The sequence below is a fragment of the Xenopus laevis genome, chromosome 1S (assembly GCF_017654675.1).
Source record: "Xenopus laevis strain J_2021 chromosome 1S, Xenopus_laevis_v10.1, whole genome shotgun sequence".
Lineage (NCBI taxonomy): Eukaryota > Metazoa > Chordata > Amphibia > Anura > Pipidae > Xenopus > Xenopus laevis.
The window spans coordinates 159,512,419-159,533,177 of record NC_054372.1 but is presented as its reverse complement, the minus strand read 5'-3'; the positions used below and the strand labels follow the sequence as shown (position 1 = coordinate 159,533,177).

The 20,759-nt window shown below is 36.2% G+C and overlaps 1 protein-coding gene across 8 annotated transcripts in view; it reads right to left on the bottom strand.

The window, feature by feature from the left end:
• sema6a.S (semaphorin 6A S homeolog) overlaps positions 1-20,759 on the bottom strand; it is a 132,916-nt gene that overhangs the window by 10,785 nt on the left and 101,372 nt on the right. For 6 of the 8 annotated variants that reach the window (XM_041580428.1, XM_041580427.1, XM_018244297.2 and 3 more), the window contains one exon: positions 6,132-11,032. The exons of the other annotated variants lie outside the window; for them this stretch is intronic. In XM_041580428.1, coding sequence (XP_041436362.1) covers positions 9,846-11,032 — 1,187 coding nt within the window. In that variant the 3' untranslated portion in view covers positions 6,132-9,845. Of the gene's footprint in view, positions 1-6,131; positions 11,033-20,759 lie in introns of those variants that run through there. 8 annotated transcript variants of the gene reach the window in all.

Genomic DNA, 20,759 nt, shown 5'->3' with positions numbered 1-20,759 from the left:
AATAATGTGTACAGTTTTTATAAGAAACCTGACTGTATGCACTGAAATTATCCCTTCATTTACTGCTGTGGATAGGAATTGTCAGACGGTCCCTAACTGCTGAGCAGGGAAACAATCATACTTATGAACAGCAGGGGGAGCCCCTGCCTTACTTACCAGCCATGCAGAACTCAAGCAGCTTTGTTTATGATGATCCCTAAGCAGCCCAGACCACACTGAGCATGTGCACTTAGTCTTAGTCTTGCAAAGATGTTTAACAAAGTTATAAGATGGTGACCCCCTGTAGCCAACTTTGAAAGCATAAATTATTTGTTTGATTAGGCTTGTGGTGCAGTAAGTAAATGTTTATATTTAGTATACAAAATACAGCATTTCTAACCTTATTCTATTTTAGACTTTACATGACCTTTAAATAGTCTTATGTTTAACAAAAACCTGTTTTGATGTTATAATAAACTTAATTTGCTATGAATGTGCACTGAACCGCACATTGCAGAAGTACAAAAGTTTTACATACAGAAGTGTTGCTGCACATTTGTTTAACTTTTTTATCCATGTTCCATCATCCGGATTTCCTGTTTTTTATGAATAATAGTTGAGTCAAAATGTGTTATATTCCATTCTTTCATATGAGCACATATTATATTACAGAAAAAGCTGAAAGAAGCCCAGCCATGTGGCAGCTAAATTACGCATAATTCATAAAGACAGACCTATGGGTATATGCGTGAAATTACCTTAGCTAATTATTACTAGATCTCTTTTTTCTGATAGTTAATAGGAGCCTTAAATGATTGAAATAGGGACAGCTTATTTTTGTAGCATTCGTATTAGAATGTTTAAACATTTTCTTAAGCTTTACCCCCAAAGTGGCAGTAGTAGTCCAGTGGCATTTAAAACAGACTGCCTGTTTGCGATCATGCATACAACAGAAATATTCCTATTTATAAGAAGGGTTTTCCACTCCTCTATATTTTTTTACATCTGAATGTGGCTCATTGGTAAAACAAATGGGGGTCCCCTGCTCTATGGCATTAACGGTCCTTCTAATAACTAATTATCTTGCATGTAAGGAAGGGGCATTATGCAGATATTATTTTAGTCCCAAGAGCATTGCAAAGACCTTTTATCAATCACTATACTGACATAATATTAAGAAGTTAAAAGTGTTATGACTTTTGAAGAAGAAAGGAAAATGTGTGTTTTTGCTACTACTAAGATATCAAGAACATGCTAAAATAGACATGTTCAACAAATACAGCTTACGTTAGACATGCATTCTGCCTATTAAAAATATCATTTGTTGCAGAGCATGTTAACTGAAAGCTCTTTCAGTTCATCCAGCAAACACTAGGAGCTTTAGTTTGTAATGAAACTAAATCTCTACTTTACTATTAAAACACACAGTGCTTCTACATCACATAGAAAAGCTAATATGATAGATCAATATGTAATAGCAATGAATGTTTTGCTTGAAATCTTTAGCAATATGTAAGGGCTAAACTTGCCGTGTATGGTCTATTCTTCCTATAGTGAAGTAGAACAAATACACGAGAATATATTCTATTCCCTCCTACTTTCAGTCTATGTAAGGGAAATTAATTATAACTTCAACCATATTTTTTTTTAAACACTTTTCCCAAATAGCCTTTCGTAAGCCACAGTAAAAGTAGACTGCAAGTGGATCTTTTTTTAAGATTATATAGTCTTTGTTTTTTCAAGTTTATATAGTCTTTGTTTTACAAAAACTTGTTTTGATTTTATAGTAAACTTCATTTGTTATGAATGTGCATTAAGCCAAACATTGCAGTAGTACAAAAGTTTTACATAGAGTAATTGGCTTTTAGAAGTGTTGGTGTCATATTTGTTTCCCTTTTATTCGTTTTCCATAATCCTGATTTCCTGTTTTTTTACGGACAATAGTTGAGTCAAAATTTGTTATGTTCCATCCCATGCCCAGACTGCAAGGTCTTATTTTTCCCTCACTGGTTCTTTGGAACAATTAAATTAATTGACTTTTCCTAATGTTTCACAGGCAGCTCTGCCACACTACAATAAACGTGACCAGTCTGGGGAAATCTGTAACAGAGGATTATCTAGTATATCTTTTTCCAGACTCAGTTTCAGATGTTCTTTCTGCTTAAGGGCATCAATGGTAAAGTTGATCTGTCTGACCCGTTCATTTATTAGAGGTTTTTGGGATTTTTGTAAAATATTGTTGGCTCTGTGACTTTTTACGGTGGAACCCAGGCGTTGGCTACAAGGGGTGAGTCCCTGATGTCGGCATCTGAGATTAAAGCGTAGATGATTTCGATAGTCCGCCACTTTTTTTGCTGTTCTTTCATATTCCCGAACCAGTTTTATAGTATTCTCTCCAAAAGGAATGGCAATATGACTATGAAGATTTTCATTCATCCAGGTCATGGCATATCTAGTATAGGACATTAGTTGCATGACACATTGGATAATCCTATCACAGTAACTACACAGAATCAACACCTCTGTGAATTTCTTCAGATGTCACCACTTTTGCACAGTTACAATGGGCCATTGTGATTGGATTAGTGGAAGAGTTTATATGCCGAGAACTTCCCACACCAGTCAGTTGAATTGAAGAAGCTGCTCGGATGAGTAGTGAAACGTTTTCATTGATTACTCAGCAAGTCCAGTTGTTTTTATATTAGCAATGTCGCTAAACGAGCAGATCTCTCTCCGATATGCCCACCTTGAGGAGGGCAATATTGGGCTGATCCGATCGTGGGCCCTAGGGCCCAACGATCAGATCCTAACGAATATGAATGGGCGGTCGGATCATGGGACTGCATCAACGAATAGATGCTGCCCCGATCCGACGGGATTTTTTGTCCCATCCGATCAAGATCTGTCTGACTTTCGGCCAGATCTCTATCGGGGAAGCCCATCGGGGGGCCCCATACACGGGCCAATAAGCTGCAGACTCGGTCTGTCGGCGGCTTTTATCGGCCTGTGTATGGCCACCTTTACCTATACTAGATATACCATGACCTGGATGAATGAAAATCTTCATAGTCGTAACAGAGTATTGTAATACAGAATCTTCACATCAAGAGAAAAGGGGAACATGTCAAGAATGTAGTTATCTCTCATTCCACTGGAAAGCTGCCTGGGATCAGGATTTTAATTTGTACTGAGTGCAACTGTTGCTGTGCAAGAATATATATATATATATATATATATATATATATATATATATATATATATATATATATATATATATATATATAAATAACTGGATGCAGAGTGTCATGTAAGAAGAGTGAAAATATAAGTATTGAGCACTACTTGTATATAGAGAAAGCTTGTTCTTAGTGTCTGTTTCTCACCCTGCTGATAGATGTAAGGGAATTATGTTGCTAAGTTGTAGTTTTTTTTATGAAAGGAGAGCAACATCTGGCACTCTTGTCAAAAACAATGCCCTTTGCCATTAGCAAGTATTCCTTTGTGTAATACTCAGTGTCTGGCTGACTTCCTCAGTCATGTTCCACAGTGATGAGAGATGTTATATACAATCAGACAGTTTATGACTGTACAGCAATAACACCTCCAGAAAATTGGCATCCATCTATTTTTCTATTTAAGTAACACATTTTGGCAGTCAAACAAACTGCATATTTAAATATACCATGTTGCATCACACTTAAGTGGTGAAGAGAAACAACCCAATTAACCAGAGCTAATGCAAACAATTGTGTCACCATATTGCCTTTTAAAACCTCACTGGTATCATGTGCAGCCTCTGTGTTTTCTGATATCACGTGCAAGATATCCATCCAATTTTTTTTTTTTTTCCCCAATGTTCAAGTTTTGTACCAAACATTTTACAGAACAATAGTCAATCACTTCCTTTAATAATGGATGTATGGCACAGGCACAAGAATCGCCTGATTCCTATAACAAAATACTTTGTTATAAAGCTTAATTATAAGCCATAAAGCATGCTAGGACTGCCGCTGTGTGACAGGGAACAATATGGTTGCAAATACCCTATTCCAACACAAAAGTAATTTACAGATTACATAAATATTGACCTATACAGCAGATCTCTGTGCTTCAACGTTTCACTGCTGGCGGAATGTGAAGTCAATGAGGGCTTCAAAATGTTAATCATCTTTCAAGACAAGGCCGGTTTTTATACAAGAACAAGAATAAAACTTTGTTTTTAGCTTTAGCAGGCACTGACTGACGCTGCTTAGTGTTGCACAGTCTTTTATCCACAATAACCTCCAAATCCTTCTCATTAAGAAGGTCCCCAACACAATTCCGTTTAATGTGTAAGTAGCATTATTATTTTTATCCAAGGGCTTTTATCAGCCTTAAAACTGATTTGTTTGCTGCCCAGTTCTTCAATATATTTTAATCACCCTGCCAAATGGAAACATCCTGCATGGTATCTATTATCATATAGAATGTATAATCCTTAGGAAAAACAGAAACAGTATTTACAATGTATGAGCAGATTTAAAACCAAAAGACCAGGGACAAACCAGAATTATACTCAACTGATCTTTCAACTAGAAACAGTTCCATCATTCCATTATCAACACTGTCTGTAACCAATCCCTCGTCCAGTATATTTGAGATGAGTATTCCTTACTTTAAATACATCACATCCACTGCATATGAACATATTGAATTACATTTTTCATGGTACATCTGACTAGGAAAATGAGAAAGACAAGAGCCAACCTAACCAAGGGCTAATATAAACTAAATGTATAAAAAAAAATGTGTTTTTCAGAGACACAGAGCTGATATGTTGCTTTTCATACAATTAAATAGAATATTTTTCAATAAGAGCTGCAGAATGCCATTTTTCCTTTTTTTGTATATCTATTGAGCACCCAGACAAACTGTGATACCAGAGTGCACCTCCATTCCATATGTATATCTATATATCTATGACTATTGTGCCATCTCAGTACCTTTTTTACCAAGCACGCAGATTTCATCTATTTGCTCCCTGAAAATATGACCCCTTTGTTTCTAACCTTCATATAGAAAAAACAATGCAGCCACAAGCCACATCATGATGTTCCTCCTCTTAATCAAAACGATACCAGCATATTTGATAGGTGTTTTGACCAATCAGTTTGTACAGATAAAGAATATAGAAGAACAGAGAAGCAATATAATGTGAAGATTAAAGGGAAAGGGGCATGGGCTATATTGCTACTCTTATCTGGAGTAGATACATAGTTATATACATAGTGAAACTCAAACCCTTAACTTGTGCACTTCATCCCAAATTGCACAGAAATATGCTATTTTCTGTATTCTAGGAGTATTTCAGTTCATCCATGTAATAATACTCCTGGATACTTCAGGATTGAATGCCTGGATCTGTCTAATGTATTAGTGATATTACAATGATATTGTACATATTTAATTTATTTTTTGGCACTACCAAAAGTCCTTTTATACACAGACGTTATTACGGTCTTATCATAGCTGAAGCAGGCAATGCTGCACCCCATAACTAATTGCGAATGATATACAGAAAGTTTATAATGGGCATATAAAAAAAAATAGTACCCTTATCTGTTTAACCCTTTCCCTGCTGAGACTAGATCCTAAGGTTTCTGCAGAATATTTCACTCAATGGGAACTGCACATTTCCAGCATGGCATCACTGTAAGCAGAAAGGTTAACCAGTAACCAGTAGCATAAAAAATGCTCATGTCAATCAATTATCTATTCGCACTGGCGTTAACCATATTTTAACTAATCTCTGAACAATGCTGCTAATACATAATTATGACTAGTCACCAATAACCTTGAAACATTCAGCTACAAGTATTTTTAAAATAAAAGTATAATAATTGTAGATATTATGATTTCCAAAATGCAGACATAAAATGCATTGTTTTTATTTCTAAGTGTTACTGATCCTATTAGAGCAAGTTAAACCATTAAGTAATGTAAGCATGTAATGTGCTAATAGAGGGGGGGGGGGATTTAACTTATTGCAAGTACATGAGATCTTTTCAAATACAGCCACATAGTGACACACAATAATTTTGTCTTATGTTGATATTTCAAAATGCACGATGATCACCAAACCCAAAATAATAAAAGAAGGTCATGAACAGTGATACAAATATGCGATTTAATTTTGTTTTTAAATTACAAAATGTCTTGTGAACAAGTGTACAATGATTCTGCTGCACTGGGCATAACAAAACGGTTTCCATTTTCTTAACTATAATGACTAACTTTTGCAGTTCATAGCTTTCATTTTGGATTTTCAGGAAAAAATACTTTAGCAGTTAACACACAAAAGCCAAAAACAAATTTTGAACAGTCTGTTTTATTACCTTATGTAATAAAGAATTGTATCCCTTTTTTGTACAACATACATTAATTTGTGAATCAGATGTTAAGGGATGTGAAGGTGAAGAAAAAAGTTTATGACATCACAATATTTTACAACAGTACACAATTATAAGTCAGATTCAGTTTCCAACTATTCGTCAGTGTATCGCAAGGGTGGAAAGGAAAGGCACATGTAGGTTTATGGATACAAGTCTGGAATAAAAAAATTACCAATGTAACTATGAAATATTAAAAGTACTGAAGATAATAAGAACACTGCTTAATGTATTTTATTATAACACATGTATGCCATTCTTGGGTCAAGAAAAAAATACACCAAAGCAATGCAGTAATGGCAGTTATGCATGGAAACAGCTTGTCGTAAATGTAATTACTTTTAATTGATCAAGATTAAAGAATCACTTTGTGAACGAACCTAATATAGTGCTGGAAAATTGCCATTTGTAAGACAAACACATTGCCAATGTCTGAACGTTAAGTTCTAAGGATGGGGTAGATGGTTAGGGGCAACAGTTGATGGAAAGGCACAGAGAGAGACTGCTGCCAGTGTCAAGTGCAGTCTACCAGTCATTAATAAGATTATATGTAGACTCATATCTTACTTTGTGGTATACAAGGAAAGTCGGACAACTCTTACCAGAAAGCTACATAAGTGTAGTTATAGGATCCATGCCTTAGCCTATGGAGAACAATAGGTATAACTTGGTGTCTTTCTATGGCCAATAAAAAGGTGTAAACATGTAATAAAACATGTAGAAGAGACACAACAACTCTTCTTTTCAAACAAAAATAATGATTTGGCTGTGTGCAGCAGATGCTTAGAAAATGGAAAGAGAGGAGACAAGTCCATGTCAATAGAGGCTTATCCAGGTTATTCCCTATTCTGCCATTCAATAGCAATCAAGCAGCAACAATTATAAATGTTGTTTTCAAGCATTAGAAGCAGAGTTTAATGTAATAACTTTCCGTAACTGTAGGGTCTGAATTTGCAATTTTGACACCTGGAGTAGTAAGGCACTGCAAGAGTTTGATAGCATATCTTTAAGGGATTATTTTGACAACTGAAGGTCCAACCTGTGGCCTCCCTACTGTTGCAGGACTACAAGCCCTTCTCTCAAAGAGAGGGACATTGTTCCACAGATGCTTGGGAAGAGGCAAAACAGGGTAGACATATATCCATTTGTATTTTAAAGAAAAGCTTCTAAGCCTTACAGCAACAATTGGAATGAGTCAATTAGAGCAGTGTTCTTAAATAATGTCTACAGTGGGCACTGTGAAGAGGCAAGCCCTGGTGAGTATATGGTCTGTTTTGTTTTTTGGAAATCTAGAAGGATAGCCCTCACCAAATAAGAAATATTTTAAGGATGACAAAACAGAAGTAGAAACACAATGATCTGCAACCACCCTTGTTATACACTTCCATACTGATTTACTAAAAATCACATATCAGTGGATTTTATATTGTTTATTTGAATCAAACAATCAGACAAAATAGGTTTAAATATTTTTTTGTCTCTTGTAAATTTTCTTGTAAAAGTGAATGGTCTGTTCATTTTTTAAAAAAAAGATTCTGTATAAAGAAATTAAGGGGATAAAAAAAAAGTAAAATTATTGACTGACAAATGGGATTTTTTTTTTTCTAATTCCAACCAACCAAAATTCAATCATAGCAGGAGCCAGCCTGCTGTTAACAATTCATTCCAGACTGTACATATATATGGAGTGGAAGGTATCAAAAGTGGAAGGGTATTTCTTATGGAAGTTGGCCAATCACATTCCATAATGCAACCATTGAGCACAACAGACTTGATAAGGGCTTTTCCATTGGAAATCAGCCAATCTAAATCTATTTTACATCCAGTGATCACACCCAACAATAAAATGGTACATTAGCTGATGCTAATAACCATACTGTAATGATATGGTTTAGTAAAAAAGGGAGAGTAGAAGGGAATAGGCCACCCACGATAGTGTACATACTGCTAGCATGATAACAAAGAGTGGTTTAGAGACAGAATTGGCACATCCAGAAGGATTACATAAAATACAGCTTGTAGTGTTGCCAGATGTTCAGGGAGGAATCATGGAGCTATATATACCTGCTACATTCTTAATCCTAATATCTGGCAAGTACTACATTTAGTGGTGGGGATAAGGATAGAAAAGCAAATAAATAGCTTTCTGAAGGGTGGATTTATAAGAACTACAGTTAACACAACTGAGGGTGTAAGGCACAAATTTACATGTGGAAGAAATGTTCTTCACAGAAGGAATTCTATGAAGATTCTGCGAGATAAGACCATAATTAATATGGATGATTTAAAAGCTGGCATATTACAGAGTTCACATCATTGCTGGATTGATTACCAAACTACATGCAAACAGGAGATGGAATGGCACAACATCAGCTGGTGCCTTTTTCACACAAAAAAAAATCACTACTGACAAAGCCATGTTTACAACTATGGTCTGTGCAGAGAAGTCCTAGATTTACTATAGGGATGTTCTAACACTTGCTGCTTTAAAAAAAGTCAAAGGACCAGCCAATGAATTCTTAAAATCAATGAAAATAAATATTCCCCTTTGAATCCTATCAGACCTGGATGAATGTGCAACATATTCTAGAACAGTAAGTCACATACATACTCATACCTAGAACTGAAAGTTTTAGAATTAAACTTAGTGGCAGCCAAGGAAAGAAATGAAAATGAAGAGAAAGGTAAATGAAAACATAAAAAAAAAAAAGTTTGTAATGCCAGCCCAATTTATTTCCTCTGCCAATCTATTGGGAAAAATTTGTAATAAAAGAGCTCAACTACTCCAGTTAGCAGTATCATGTTAAATAGGAATCAAGTTCATTGTCTTTTTGCCTGCAGAGCTGCTCAGAGAATGATTTGCAGGACAGTCATTTCCTTAGGAAAGACAAAATGAACAATAAATAATTGAAGTTACTATTGTTAATGGTCACATGTTATTCACTGACAAGAGAAGAGTAGCAGAGATATCATGTAGCTGTGCCCAGTTCGGCATTCATCGGCTAACCAAGTGGCTGTAACACTGATGGGCATTTCACAGTATCTGCACATAGTAAACTTCTGCCATTATTAATCTTGAGACAACAGGTCTCTGAAGACAGTTCTCCTCCTTGTTATCTTTCACCCTCCTATACCAGTCCATGAATTGAAGGAGGTGAAGCGGCATTCGACATTCATCGTTGTGCTTTTGGCTCATTGGTCGTGATGTTTGTATTTAATAACAGTAACAACTGTCCAGATCGTGCGAGAGTCCTACAGTTGTAAATGTAAATCATACATCACATTTTTTCATAAGAAAATAGTTCACTTTCTTTTCCAAAGAGTCCTTTGCTTAACAATATAGCCTTCTTGAAAATCTGAGATCATTGAGTAAAACTGCAGTACACTGGCTCAAAATGGCAAAGTCTGCTTAGTTAGTGTTGCACCTTCCTACCACAATTATGTACATGCATCGTTGGATGTAATGGATGATGAAAGTGGTGAAAATGTGGGTTTGGGTGGTACATCTGGTTTTATGGATGGTGTGCGTTTCACACCAGATCTTGGGAGAGAGTTATAGGCATTGATACTAGGCTGCCTTGTTAAAGTCACTGCCTGCCCTTGAGCAGCACTGAAATGTATAGAGTCTACTCTTTGTGGAGCAGGAGGTGGGTTGTCCCCTCTACCAAAACTCTGATGTCTGGAGAGATGAGAAGAATTGGAAGAATTTGTGTTATTTCTTTTGAGTGATGTCTGGTGAGTTCTTGTGAGAGAGTTTGTTGGATAGTTTCTCTTGTAATCCATACTGTAAGCAGATGAGTGTATGTCTATACGTTTGCCCATTCCATTTTGGGACACTGAAGAACTTGGAGGACCTAAAGATGCTTCTCTTTGTGGTACCTTTGGTGGAATACTGTCTAAATTTTCCACCAAATTTCCACCATGGTTTGGACTTTTACTGGCAAGGTGTTCCTTTATTGTTTTGTATTCTAGGGTGGAGCTCTGGTTTTCAATAGATATTTGAGCCACCTCTGTTAGTTTTGGCTGGTCCACATACTCGTGTTGATAACCTTGCTGGGTTATAGGAAGGACAACAACACTGGGAATATGACTTGGTGATGCATGAAGTGGCAAATCAGTTGGGATTACTGGGGACACCATAGCAGACATGTCTTTTGTACATGCATTGATAATATTTTGGTTTCTTTCCCAATCTCTGCTGCCCCTGCTGGGTTTTCTCTTCTGTTGCAAAGTTGGTGTGGACTCAGGAGTTGGTAAAGCTGCAAGATCAAGATGATGTTGCTCAGCTTTAATTAACATTTTAGCAGTTGTACTAGGTGTAGCAATTTTCCCATTATGCATCAGAGGCGCAAGGATAGCCTCTGGCTTTGACTCTTTGGACTGATTGTCACTGAAGAGTCCACTTAGTTTGGTCACACTTGCCATAGAGCCTCTGCGTGAACGACTCATATCTTTGTCCTTCCTTTGGACAACATCAATATCCCTTCGACGATGGTCACAGATACAGTATACAATAATTCCAGAGAAGACTGCACCCATGACAAAAGCAAGAATAACAGCAATGGCCAAAAGGGTAACAGGAACAAGTTGATTGTGACCTTTGAGATAACTTTCACGAATCACTCCTGCAACAAATATGACAAACAGTTAAAGAAATATGCACAGCATGGCCTGTTAAAATTCTCCATTTAATTTTGTTCTGCAAAGTGCCTGACGCAAACCGTCTCGTTGGTATTATAAAGGGAAAGTAATGTCTATATTCATATGTGACTAAGTAGCAGATTTAATATACTAGTTTTTCAATTATTCTATAGTGCAGGAAACCTAAAGTGCAATATTATAGGGGTGAAATATACCTCTGTTTAGAGGAACAGTAATGACAAAAAATGAAAGTCTTTTACAGTAATGAAAATATAATGTACTGTTGCACTGCACTGTTAAAATCGATGTGTTTGATTCAGAAACTCTATAATACTTTATATAAAGAAGCTGCATTGCAGCCATTCAAAGCTGAAAAAGGAGAAAGGGAACAGGATACACAGCAGATAACAGATAAGCTCTGTAGGATGGGATTCTTCAGAACGTGTCTGTTATCGATTGTGTATCCTGTGCTTAAATGGTTGCCTCCATGGCTACATAGAAGCTTATTTTTATAAACTATAGTTGTGTTTTTGAAGCAAAGACAACAGTTTTGCCAGTGCAGGACAACAGTACATTATACTAGCATTCATTTAAGACACTTTCAGTTTTTGGTGTTTCTGTTCCTACAAAAAAGAACATTTACAAAAAAATTGTAAATGTGAAAAATGTAGTCTGCCCATTAAAAAAAAAAAAAAGAAATGAATTTGGTTGTTGCTTAACAGAACAAAATGTACATTGATACCTCTGGTTCACAATTGATGCCTCTTCTATGGTTCTACAGAAAAATTGTTGGTTAAGAAGGCATTAAGTCTCCCAAACCATCTGTTGGCAACAATAGACTATAATAGTTGGGTCTATACTCCACTTTACTTTATTTTCACAGAGATGTTATTTCTCATCACAAATCCTATCCAACATTTAAGCGCTTGTTAGTTGGTTTTGCACTGCGTCAGCATGCAGTACTTCAATTCTAACTAAGAAAATTTTTTAGCAAGGCTGGGAATGTTATCGTTTTATGGACAACTATACAGAAATTAATCAACTGTTCCTAATTTAAAAAGGTTCAAGAGGTAGTTTAACAGTCTGTCCCTGGACATACCATTAGATTTGAGAAACGGTCAATTGTACAAAGCTTATGTCCAGAAATCAGTTTTTAGTGGTTCCACATCTTGTCCTATAAACTATAGTTATTGAAAAGTGTAATCACAATTACATTAATAAAATCCTGACAATTAAGCATCTATAGATGGAGTAGTACATTATGCTTGCCTTAAATGATGTGCAAGGTGTAAAAGCCCAAGCAACAACTTCTATTGTTATCTGCATGTAGATGTAAACAGAGTTTGCATTTGTTTCTTATAGAGATTGCGGTTCTCTATATAAAGCAGAAAATATTACAGGTCTGTAAAAGGTTTAAAGAATTGGCATTGTGTATTTATTTGTGTCCACTAATCCCAGCTAAGAATTATTTTGAGACTTGTTTACGACAGAGTTCTGTTTGAGATTCAGCAGAATTCTAACATTTTGTGCAGGATTTGGATTTGTCCAAATCATTGTATTTTGTTCTCCCAAGCAATATTTGGGATAAGATAATATCATAAAACTTTAAAAAGGCAGGACAACTAAAGAGGATAACATTTTTTACAGATAATGCCATATTTTTGAATTTGCAAAGGTTCAGATTCAGTTTGCCAATGCTCTGGGAGGAGTTAACATTCGGCTGAAATGTATTTTGTACATCCCTGTTGATTTTGCAGATTAGATTGTGAATTACACAAGTATATTTTTTGCACATTTGATCAAGTTTTTGCATCTAATTTTAATGCACCTATAAAACATGCATGGATCTGTATATGTGTTTGAGGGCGCATCTGTGATGTTTCTAAAGAACAGCTAGGGGCAGATTTATCAAGGGTCAAATTTGGAAGTTAAAAATACTTTGAAATTCGACCATCGAATTAAAATACTTCGAATTCGAATATCGAATTTAAACTTTGTTCATCGAATTTGGGTATTCTGCGGTCGAGGTTAAATGCGTTCGAACGATAAAATCCTTTGAATAGAACGATTCGAGCGATGTTACCGTATGATCGAACGATTTTACTTCGACTTCAAAAAACGTAGAAAAAAGTCAAAGTTTTTTTAAAGAGACAGTACTTCGATTATCGAATGGTCGAATATTCAAACTATTTTACTTCCAATCGAATTTGAAGTCAAAGTCGTAGTATCCTATTCGATGGTCGAAGTATCCAAAAAATTACTTCGAATTTTTTTACTTCGAAAATTCCCTCTAATTCACTTCAACCCTTGATAAATCTGCCCCCTAAAGTGTATTAAACAAACACATTCTCTGTGAAATAGAATTATGCTGCCAGCAGATGTTAGGAGAGTTCACAGTGAAGACACAATTCTAAGATTACTGTATTAAGGAAAAATGACTGTACATGTTGGCTTGCCTTTAGAATGTCAGATATACGGGACCCGTGTTAGGTATGAATTGAATTCTATTGAAATAGTGGAGAAATCTGGCAGTACATTGGCTTTATGCCAAATTAGTTCTTGGATTCAGAACAATGATTGAGCCATAATAAATTACCGAAGGAAGGAAGTCATAAAGGAAATTTTCTCCAGTTGCTATTTCCATTTACTCTGAAAGCAAGCGCACTCTGCACAATTACAAATATGTTGTCCCATCACCTAGACAGCCTACAAACGAACGTGTCATTTTGTCATGTTTGATTAAGTAGATAAAAATAACAGATACATTTCTAAGTGCTCTTAGATTAGCTGGAGGATTTTTTCTTTCACATGATTGTTTAATATTGACAGCATCACAATTAATGTGGTGAATAATTTGAAGGAGAGGTAGTAAGTAATGAAAACATAGTTAATGCCAAGAAAATGTTATGTTTTAAGAAATGTTCAATCAGACAAAGGACAGTAAGATAAAAAATGCTAGGACTTTATAAAATATTGGCCATAGGCTTCATTATGACACATCTTATTTATTTATTTGTTTGTTATGCAAAGCTACATTAATGTTGCCAAAAGGTACACTTAGGGGCAGATTCATTAAGGTTTGAATGATAAATTTGAATTTTCCATTTTTTTTCTCTGACAAATCTCACAAATTCAAATTTGAAATCACTAATTCAAATTTGAATTGGCATGTGAGATCCTAGAAACAGTTCTAATTCAAATATTCACCACCTATAACCTGCCGAGTTCATGTACTTGTCAATGGCAGAGGCCGGTTAAACCATTTGAAGATGTTAATTGCCTTCCCGACATTCAAGTTTTTTCTCGGAAGAAAACTCAAGATGTTCGAGTTTTTTCATAAATAACCTCCCATTCGAGTTGTGAGTGCATTCGAATTTATTAGAATAAAAAAAATTCACATAACGTCTAAATCCGACCTTTAATAAATCTGCCCCTTAGTTTTCTCAGTAAGAGTATAGACAATTTATACCCCAATTCTTTTATAACCAATAATTTAGCAACCACTCTGATTTTTATTTTGAACACACATACACATATAGATTATCCATATACTGGGTGAGGTGGGTGGATTATCCATATACTGGGTGGGTTATTCAACCCCCCTAAAGCCCTAACTTTAGATAATGCTATTTAATACTGGCTGACAATTGCAAAAACAAGATTTCAGTCTAATTCATTTTTCAACTTCAAGTTCAATGAATAAAGCTTGAGCTGAACATACTTTTTGCCTATTGTTTTAACTAAGAAATATCTATGCTTTTTATTACTACTAATTTAACCTCACATGACAACGGCTGATATAGAAAAAAAAAACGAAATTCCAAATTATTTCCTCTTTTTACGAGTAAGGATAAAACAAACAGCAGTCTACTAAGAAGCCATGGTAAAATGAGCTGCTCCTGATCTGAAGCCTAACAAAGGATATGGAAAGGGGGTTGTTTATAAAGAGGACTTCTCAGTGGAGTGCTGATTTGCTTTTTATTATGCTCAAAAAAAAATATTTTTAAATTAAAACAAAAGAAAAAGGGGGTATCTTGCCCCTAAGGGCAGGACTACACGGCCGATTCCGCCCCGCTGCGCAAAATCACAAGCGTCACATCGGATGTGATGCCTGCGATTGATAATTTGATATGACCATTAGGGAACAGTCTCATGGCAGTCACATGTTTAACTTGAAGTTCAGGTCTCAGCAATAACTCACAGCAATCATGTACACTGCAGAAATAGTATGACTGAATGCTCGGAACACAGACGGGTAACACTTCTACTAATCTTTATCTTGCTATCATTTCAAGAGCCTGCCAGAAATATAATCTATTGATTAGAGATGGTTATTTGTGATGGATGTGTCAGATGTGTCACTGTACAGCTCTGTAGTAATAAATAGACATCAGTGTGGAGCTGAACAAATGGCCAGTGGCCTCCCCAACCCTCCACAATAATCTTTTTGTGTCTATCTTATTTTTAATCGGGAAACAGGAATTCCATTTATTACAAACGACTACATTAACGTCAGCTCTGCAAATTAGACAGGGGCCTAATAAGTTACAATACAATATAAATTCAATTTATTGTTAAGTGTAAAGGATTAAGAGTTCCATGTTTTGCTATTACCCTAATTCTGGCAGCAAGGGATTTTATCCTGGAAAGACATTAACATAAAAAAAGCTTAGAGGAAAATATAGTTATACCAATGAGAACTATTACATGTGCAGTGCAGATCCCTTAACAAAATAATCAAGGCTGCATATTTTGCCATCAAGCTTATTATTATGTTGGGTTTATGCATGTTTTCAGTTTAGGGTCTACTGACATGTCATCATTTACAAGGTGAATATCAATTATAGGCGCTATCAATAATTAAGTCAGCCAGATACATCAAACACAACTATCTACATGTAAATATTATTTGCACAAATACATATATACAGAGAGATGTGCATTTAATGGATTTATCTTTCATTAAGCCTTTTTAATTAAGTCAATTTACAGGGGAACTATAAATTCACATTGTGAACAGTAAATACACTGTGCAGCAGGACAAACAAAATACATAATGGACATCTAGTCATATTGCTACTTTAAACAGCCTATATTCATTTATGTTATGCAAAAGACAGCTCACTCATTTATTTTATATTTTTCCTGGGGTGGAGGCCATGATCAATGCACCAGAGCAATTAGAATTCTAAGCAAGTATTTATTCCCTAATGCCCAGTCTGGAGAACACAACAGTTGGAATGTGCAAGAGAGGTCAACTCCCACTTAAAGGCATTAATCATTACCAAGAGGGGACATCTACTTGGCGCTAAGAGAATGTTCTTGAGGCACACAGACTATAGATTCTTAGCAAAGTGTTTGGATTCAGCTGCATTATACAGTGCTATCTGCGACCACGCAGATTATTGTTTCTCTGCACTGGGTCCAAAACATTAGAGAAACCCCTAACAAATAATGACTTCCAAATAACTTAAATCGTGCAGAAGGATCATCTAATAAGGTCAGTATTAACAGTAATATTTCTGCTATTGAGGGCATCTGGAATCAGGAACTTAATTATTTGGTTGCGACAGCAAGTTGAGACATCTGATTTGAAAAAGGCTGAATAGATGTTGCAGGACTGGAGGTGCTTCAATAACATAAAGGGAAGTTTTGTAAATCATGATGGAATATATCAAAAGAAGGAAAACTACATTACGACAGTTCTCACACAACAAAGCTTGGTGACAGGAAAAGGGAGGCAATTGTTATAACTAAACGTGTTTCATTCTAACTTGAGAGAGGGGCCAGTTGCAGTCGCATGCGATTTGATCAAAAGTCTGTATTTTATCGGGTCTCAAGGATAAAAAAAAATGAAATAAACAGACATGACACAATCTACTACTGCGCAGTGACAGGGGGAAACAATCACTCAGCAATAACCCTATTTGTTAGCACTCTACCAGCGCTGCAACAAATCCTTATGCTAAATCCTGAATCTCTCCTAAAACATATAGGTGGACAATCCAAATCAGAGATTTCAAATCAATATGCGATTTAAAAAGATTATATCACCTCGCTGTGGATAAAAAAGTGCCACTTTCAGGAGCCCTGTGTTTTAAAGTCATATTACTTTTTAGCTTTGGTTTGACTGAAAATTAAGAATTTGAGCAAGTACAAATCATGGAAAGGTGCTGCGCCAAATCCCAAACAGGATGCATTCATGGATTGAATAGCTAATAGCAACCCATCAGCCATATAATTAGAACAAAGTATCTTTCACACCCATTTTATGGCCACACCCCCTAAGTATCATGCCCATTTTACAAAATTTGGCAGGTTATGAAAGTTTGATACATTTCTGGGAGTTTTAGGGTCATGTTTTATGTATTATAACAGTTTTGCTAATGAAGCTGAAATTGTGCTTTAAGCTGGCCATAGATGCAAAGATCCGATCGTTCGTCCCCATCTCCCGACCTGCCACTAACCAGTCAGATCAAATAAAGTAGTAAAAGAACAGATCAGCCGATGTTCTGCCCCTGACAGTAATCGTATGAAAGTTATGTCTGACAAAGCTGGTGACAGTCTCCCACTGAAAATCGTACGATCGGCAATACATACAGAGATATTATCGGCAGCCGACAGAAATCTTTTAACCTGTCCGACCAAACGATCTGGGGCAAAAAATGTCACACACGGTCCAAAAATCGGACGAATCGAGGATTCATACAATTGGATCTTTGCGTCTATGGCCAGCTTTAAGCTTTAAATCTCCGTTCTCCCAAAAGACCTGCTTATCTTAAATAGTTAAAAAGTTATTCCAAGCTTATAGATAAATGCTATTCTACCTATGTCTACCTTTGTACCACCCACAGATTTATTTTTTTATATCTAGCAGAATATATTTTAATATTTTTTTCTGTTATTTTTATTCATATATTCTGCCATCTTATATTTTTTGTACACTAAGTTGTATGGAGTTACTCTCAAAGTGGAATATGTTTTGTATCAGACGAAGGAAGGAATTACCGGAGGCAAGCTATGAATTACAGGTTATCCAGAATGCTCAGAACCTGGTGTTTTCTGATAAGGGGTCTTTCCATAATTAATTAGATCTTAGTTGGATCAAGTACAAGGTACTGTTTTATTACAGAGATAAAGGAAATGGTTTTAAAAATTTATTTTAATGAAAATGGAGTCTATAGGGGCAAATTCATTATGCGCCGAAGCGCCTAACGCTAGCGTCAATTCGCGAGCGTTGGGCATTTTCGTTACTTCGCAAATTCACTAGCGAACGCTGGCGTAAAACCGCTAGTGTTACTTCGCACCCTTACGCCTGGCGAATTTGCGCAACGGACGTAACTACGCAAATTCACTAACGCGCGCATTGTACTGAACACTACCTTTTGCGCTAGACTTCCTTCGCCACCTCAGACCAGGCGAAGCGCAATAGAATAAATAGGGATTGCTTCAAAAAAAGTTAAAAATTTTTCTAAGTCCCAAAAAACGCTGGCTTTTTCTATATTATGGGTGATAAGCTGAAAAAGATCGAAAAAAATTTTGGGGCTCCCATCCTTCCCCCCTACATTTCCTAACTCATGGCAACTTAACTATACAGTGGGCACATGTGTAGGGCAAAATTAAAATTTTATTTGATGTTAAATTCGCGAATCAATGCTAGCGCAACTTCGCAACCTTACGCTACTCCTGAGCGCAACTTCGGATTTTAGTGAATTTGCGGAGCGCTGGCGAAACTACGCCTGGCGAAGTGCGGCGAAGTTACGCCTGGCTCAACTTCGAATCTTAGTGGATGTCCCACCATGTGAGATGGCCTTCCTGTAATTTAGAACTTTCTGGATAATGGATCCCATACCTGTACCAACAGCAATACTTGTAGCACAGACCTAATCAGTATTGGTTGAACACAATATAAACCATAAGAGATTTTGCAGAATGCAAAATGGGATCTAAACCCTAATTTACAAATCCTGAAATTAACTAAAAAAGTTGCTCTGTATATTCTCTTTGTCAAAGTGTTCCATATGCATATAAGGAACACATAAGTAACTCTTGATGAGACGTTGCCATAAAGTGCTTATTTGCAGCATTATTCTGCTCCAATATTCCATCGTCAGTGTATGTCTTAGCTGAATGTAATATATGAATCCCACAAAATCACATTTTTGACCCTTCAGTTTAATTTCACATAAAGCTGTCCTAAGTAAAGTACAAACCCAATGGGAATATTATATTTATAAAGCTGTCATGACCTTTACATAAGGAGAAGAGACACCACAAAGGTTTAAAAGACTTTCTCATAGAGCTATTAGACACCAAGTCAAATAAATCAGAGTAGAGTCCATAGTGTATAGAGCTAAATACAGCTTATGCCTTTCTACTTAAGCTCCCTTGATGTAATGCATCTAACAGGCTGCCAAAGTGTCTCCTTGAAAACAAACACAAAATGGTTTTGACAGAAACGTTAATGGCATGGTGGAGAGACAATATGGCGCAGAAACAAAAAGATACTACTGAAAGGTTGGTCACTTAAATCAGACATAACTACATTCTGACAGTATGGTCTATAATGGATGTATATACACACTTGTGCAATGCAGTGGAAAGCAGTGATTACTTAAATGAGATGTAAAATGAAACTGAAGGAGCAGAAAGGCCCAGAATGGCCCCTTTCTGCACCCTGTGGGATATGCATAATACGGCACCGTCTTACTGCAATGTAGCACTGGAAGACTAGAAAAACATTTTAGGTTTGTGTATCCCTTAAGTACATATACTTTACAGTGGTATCTGAACAGGATTCATATGAAACTCTACGGGGCAGATTTACTAAGGTTGGAGTGAATTTTCGAAGTACAAAAAGTTCGAAGTAATTTTTTGAATACTGCGACCATCAAATAGGATACTGCGACTTCGAATTTACTTCGATTCGAAGTAAAAATCGTTCGACTATTCGATAATCCAAGTACTGTCTCTTTAAAAAAACTTCGACTTCAATACTTCGCCAACTTAAACCTGCCGAAGTGCTATGTTAGCCTATGGGGACCTTCTAGAGTAATTTTCTAAGTTTTTTATTATCGAAGGAAAACCGTACGATCGTACGATAAAATCATTCGAATCGTACGATTCAAAGTACGATTGTACGATGAATAAAATCCTCTGACTTCGAAAGTCGGGAGGATTCTATTCGATGGTCGAATTTCAAAGTATTTTCCACTTCGAAATTCGACCCTTGATAAATCTGCCCCTGAATATTCTGCTGGTTTTTTCCCTACCCTGACTTTCTACAACATCTGTGTCCAAGTGCGAATCGTTTGTAAAGAATCACCGTTGGCTGTCAAAACAAATCCAGAATCGATGTACCCTTGATCTGAAAATGCCTGCAATTGCAATAGCTTTTAATACGATTACAAATGATTCAAGCTACACTTGGCTAAGGTCAGACAATGCCACAACATGTATGCCTTAAACAGATGGTTCTTATCATATGAAAATCTCGCTTGCTGATAATGCAAAATCTCTCTTCTTGTCTCTCAGAAATGTTGGAAATATGTGCATATGTGAGCAACCCCCTTTGGATTCACTCAGTAAAACAGTGTCCTTGAGCTATGTGGATGACACTGGAAAGCTACCACATGTTACAAAGCAGTAATACAGCTATGGCTTTAATCCATAAGCTCTCTGGCAGTATCGCTATTTGAAGTTCTTTTGAGG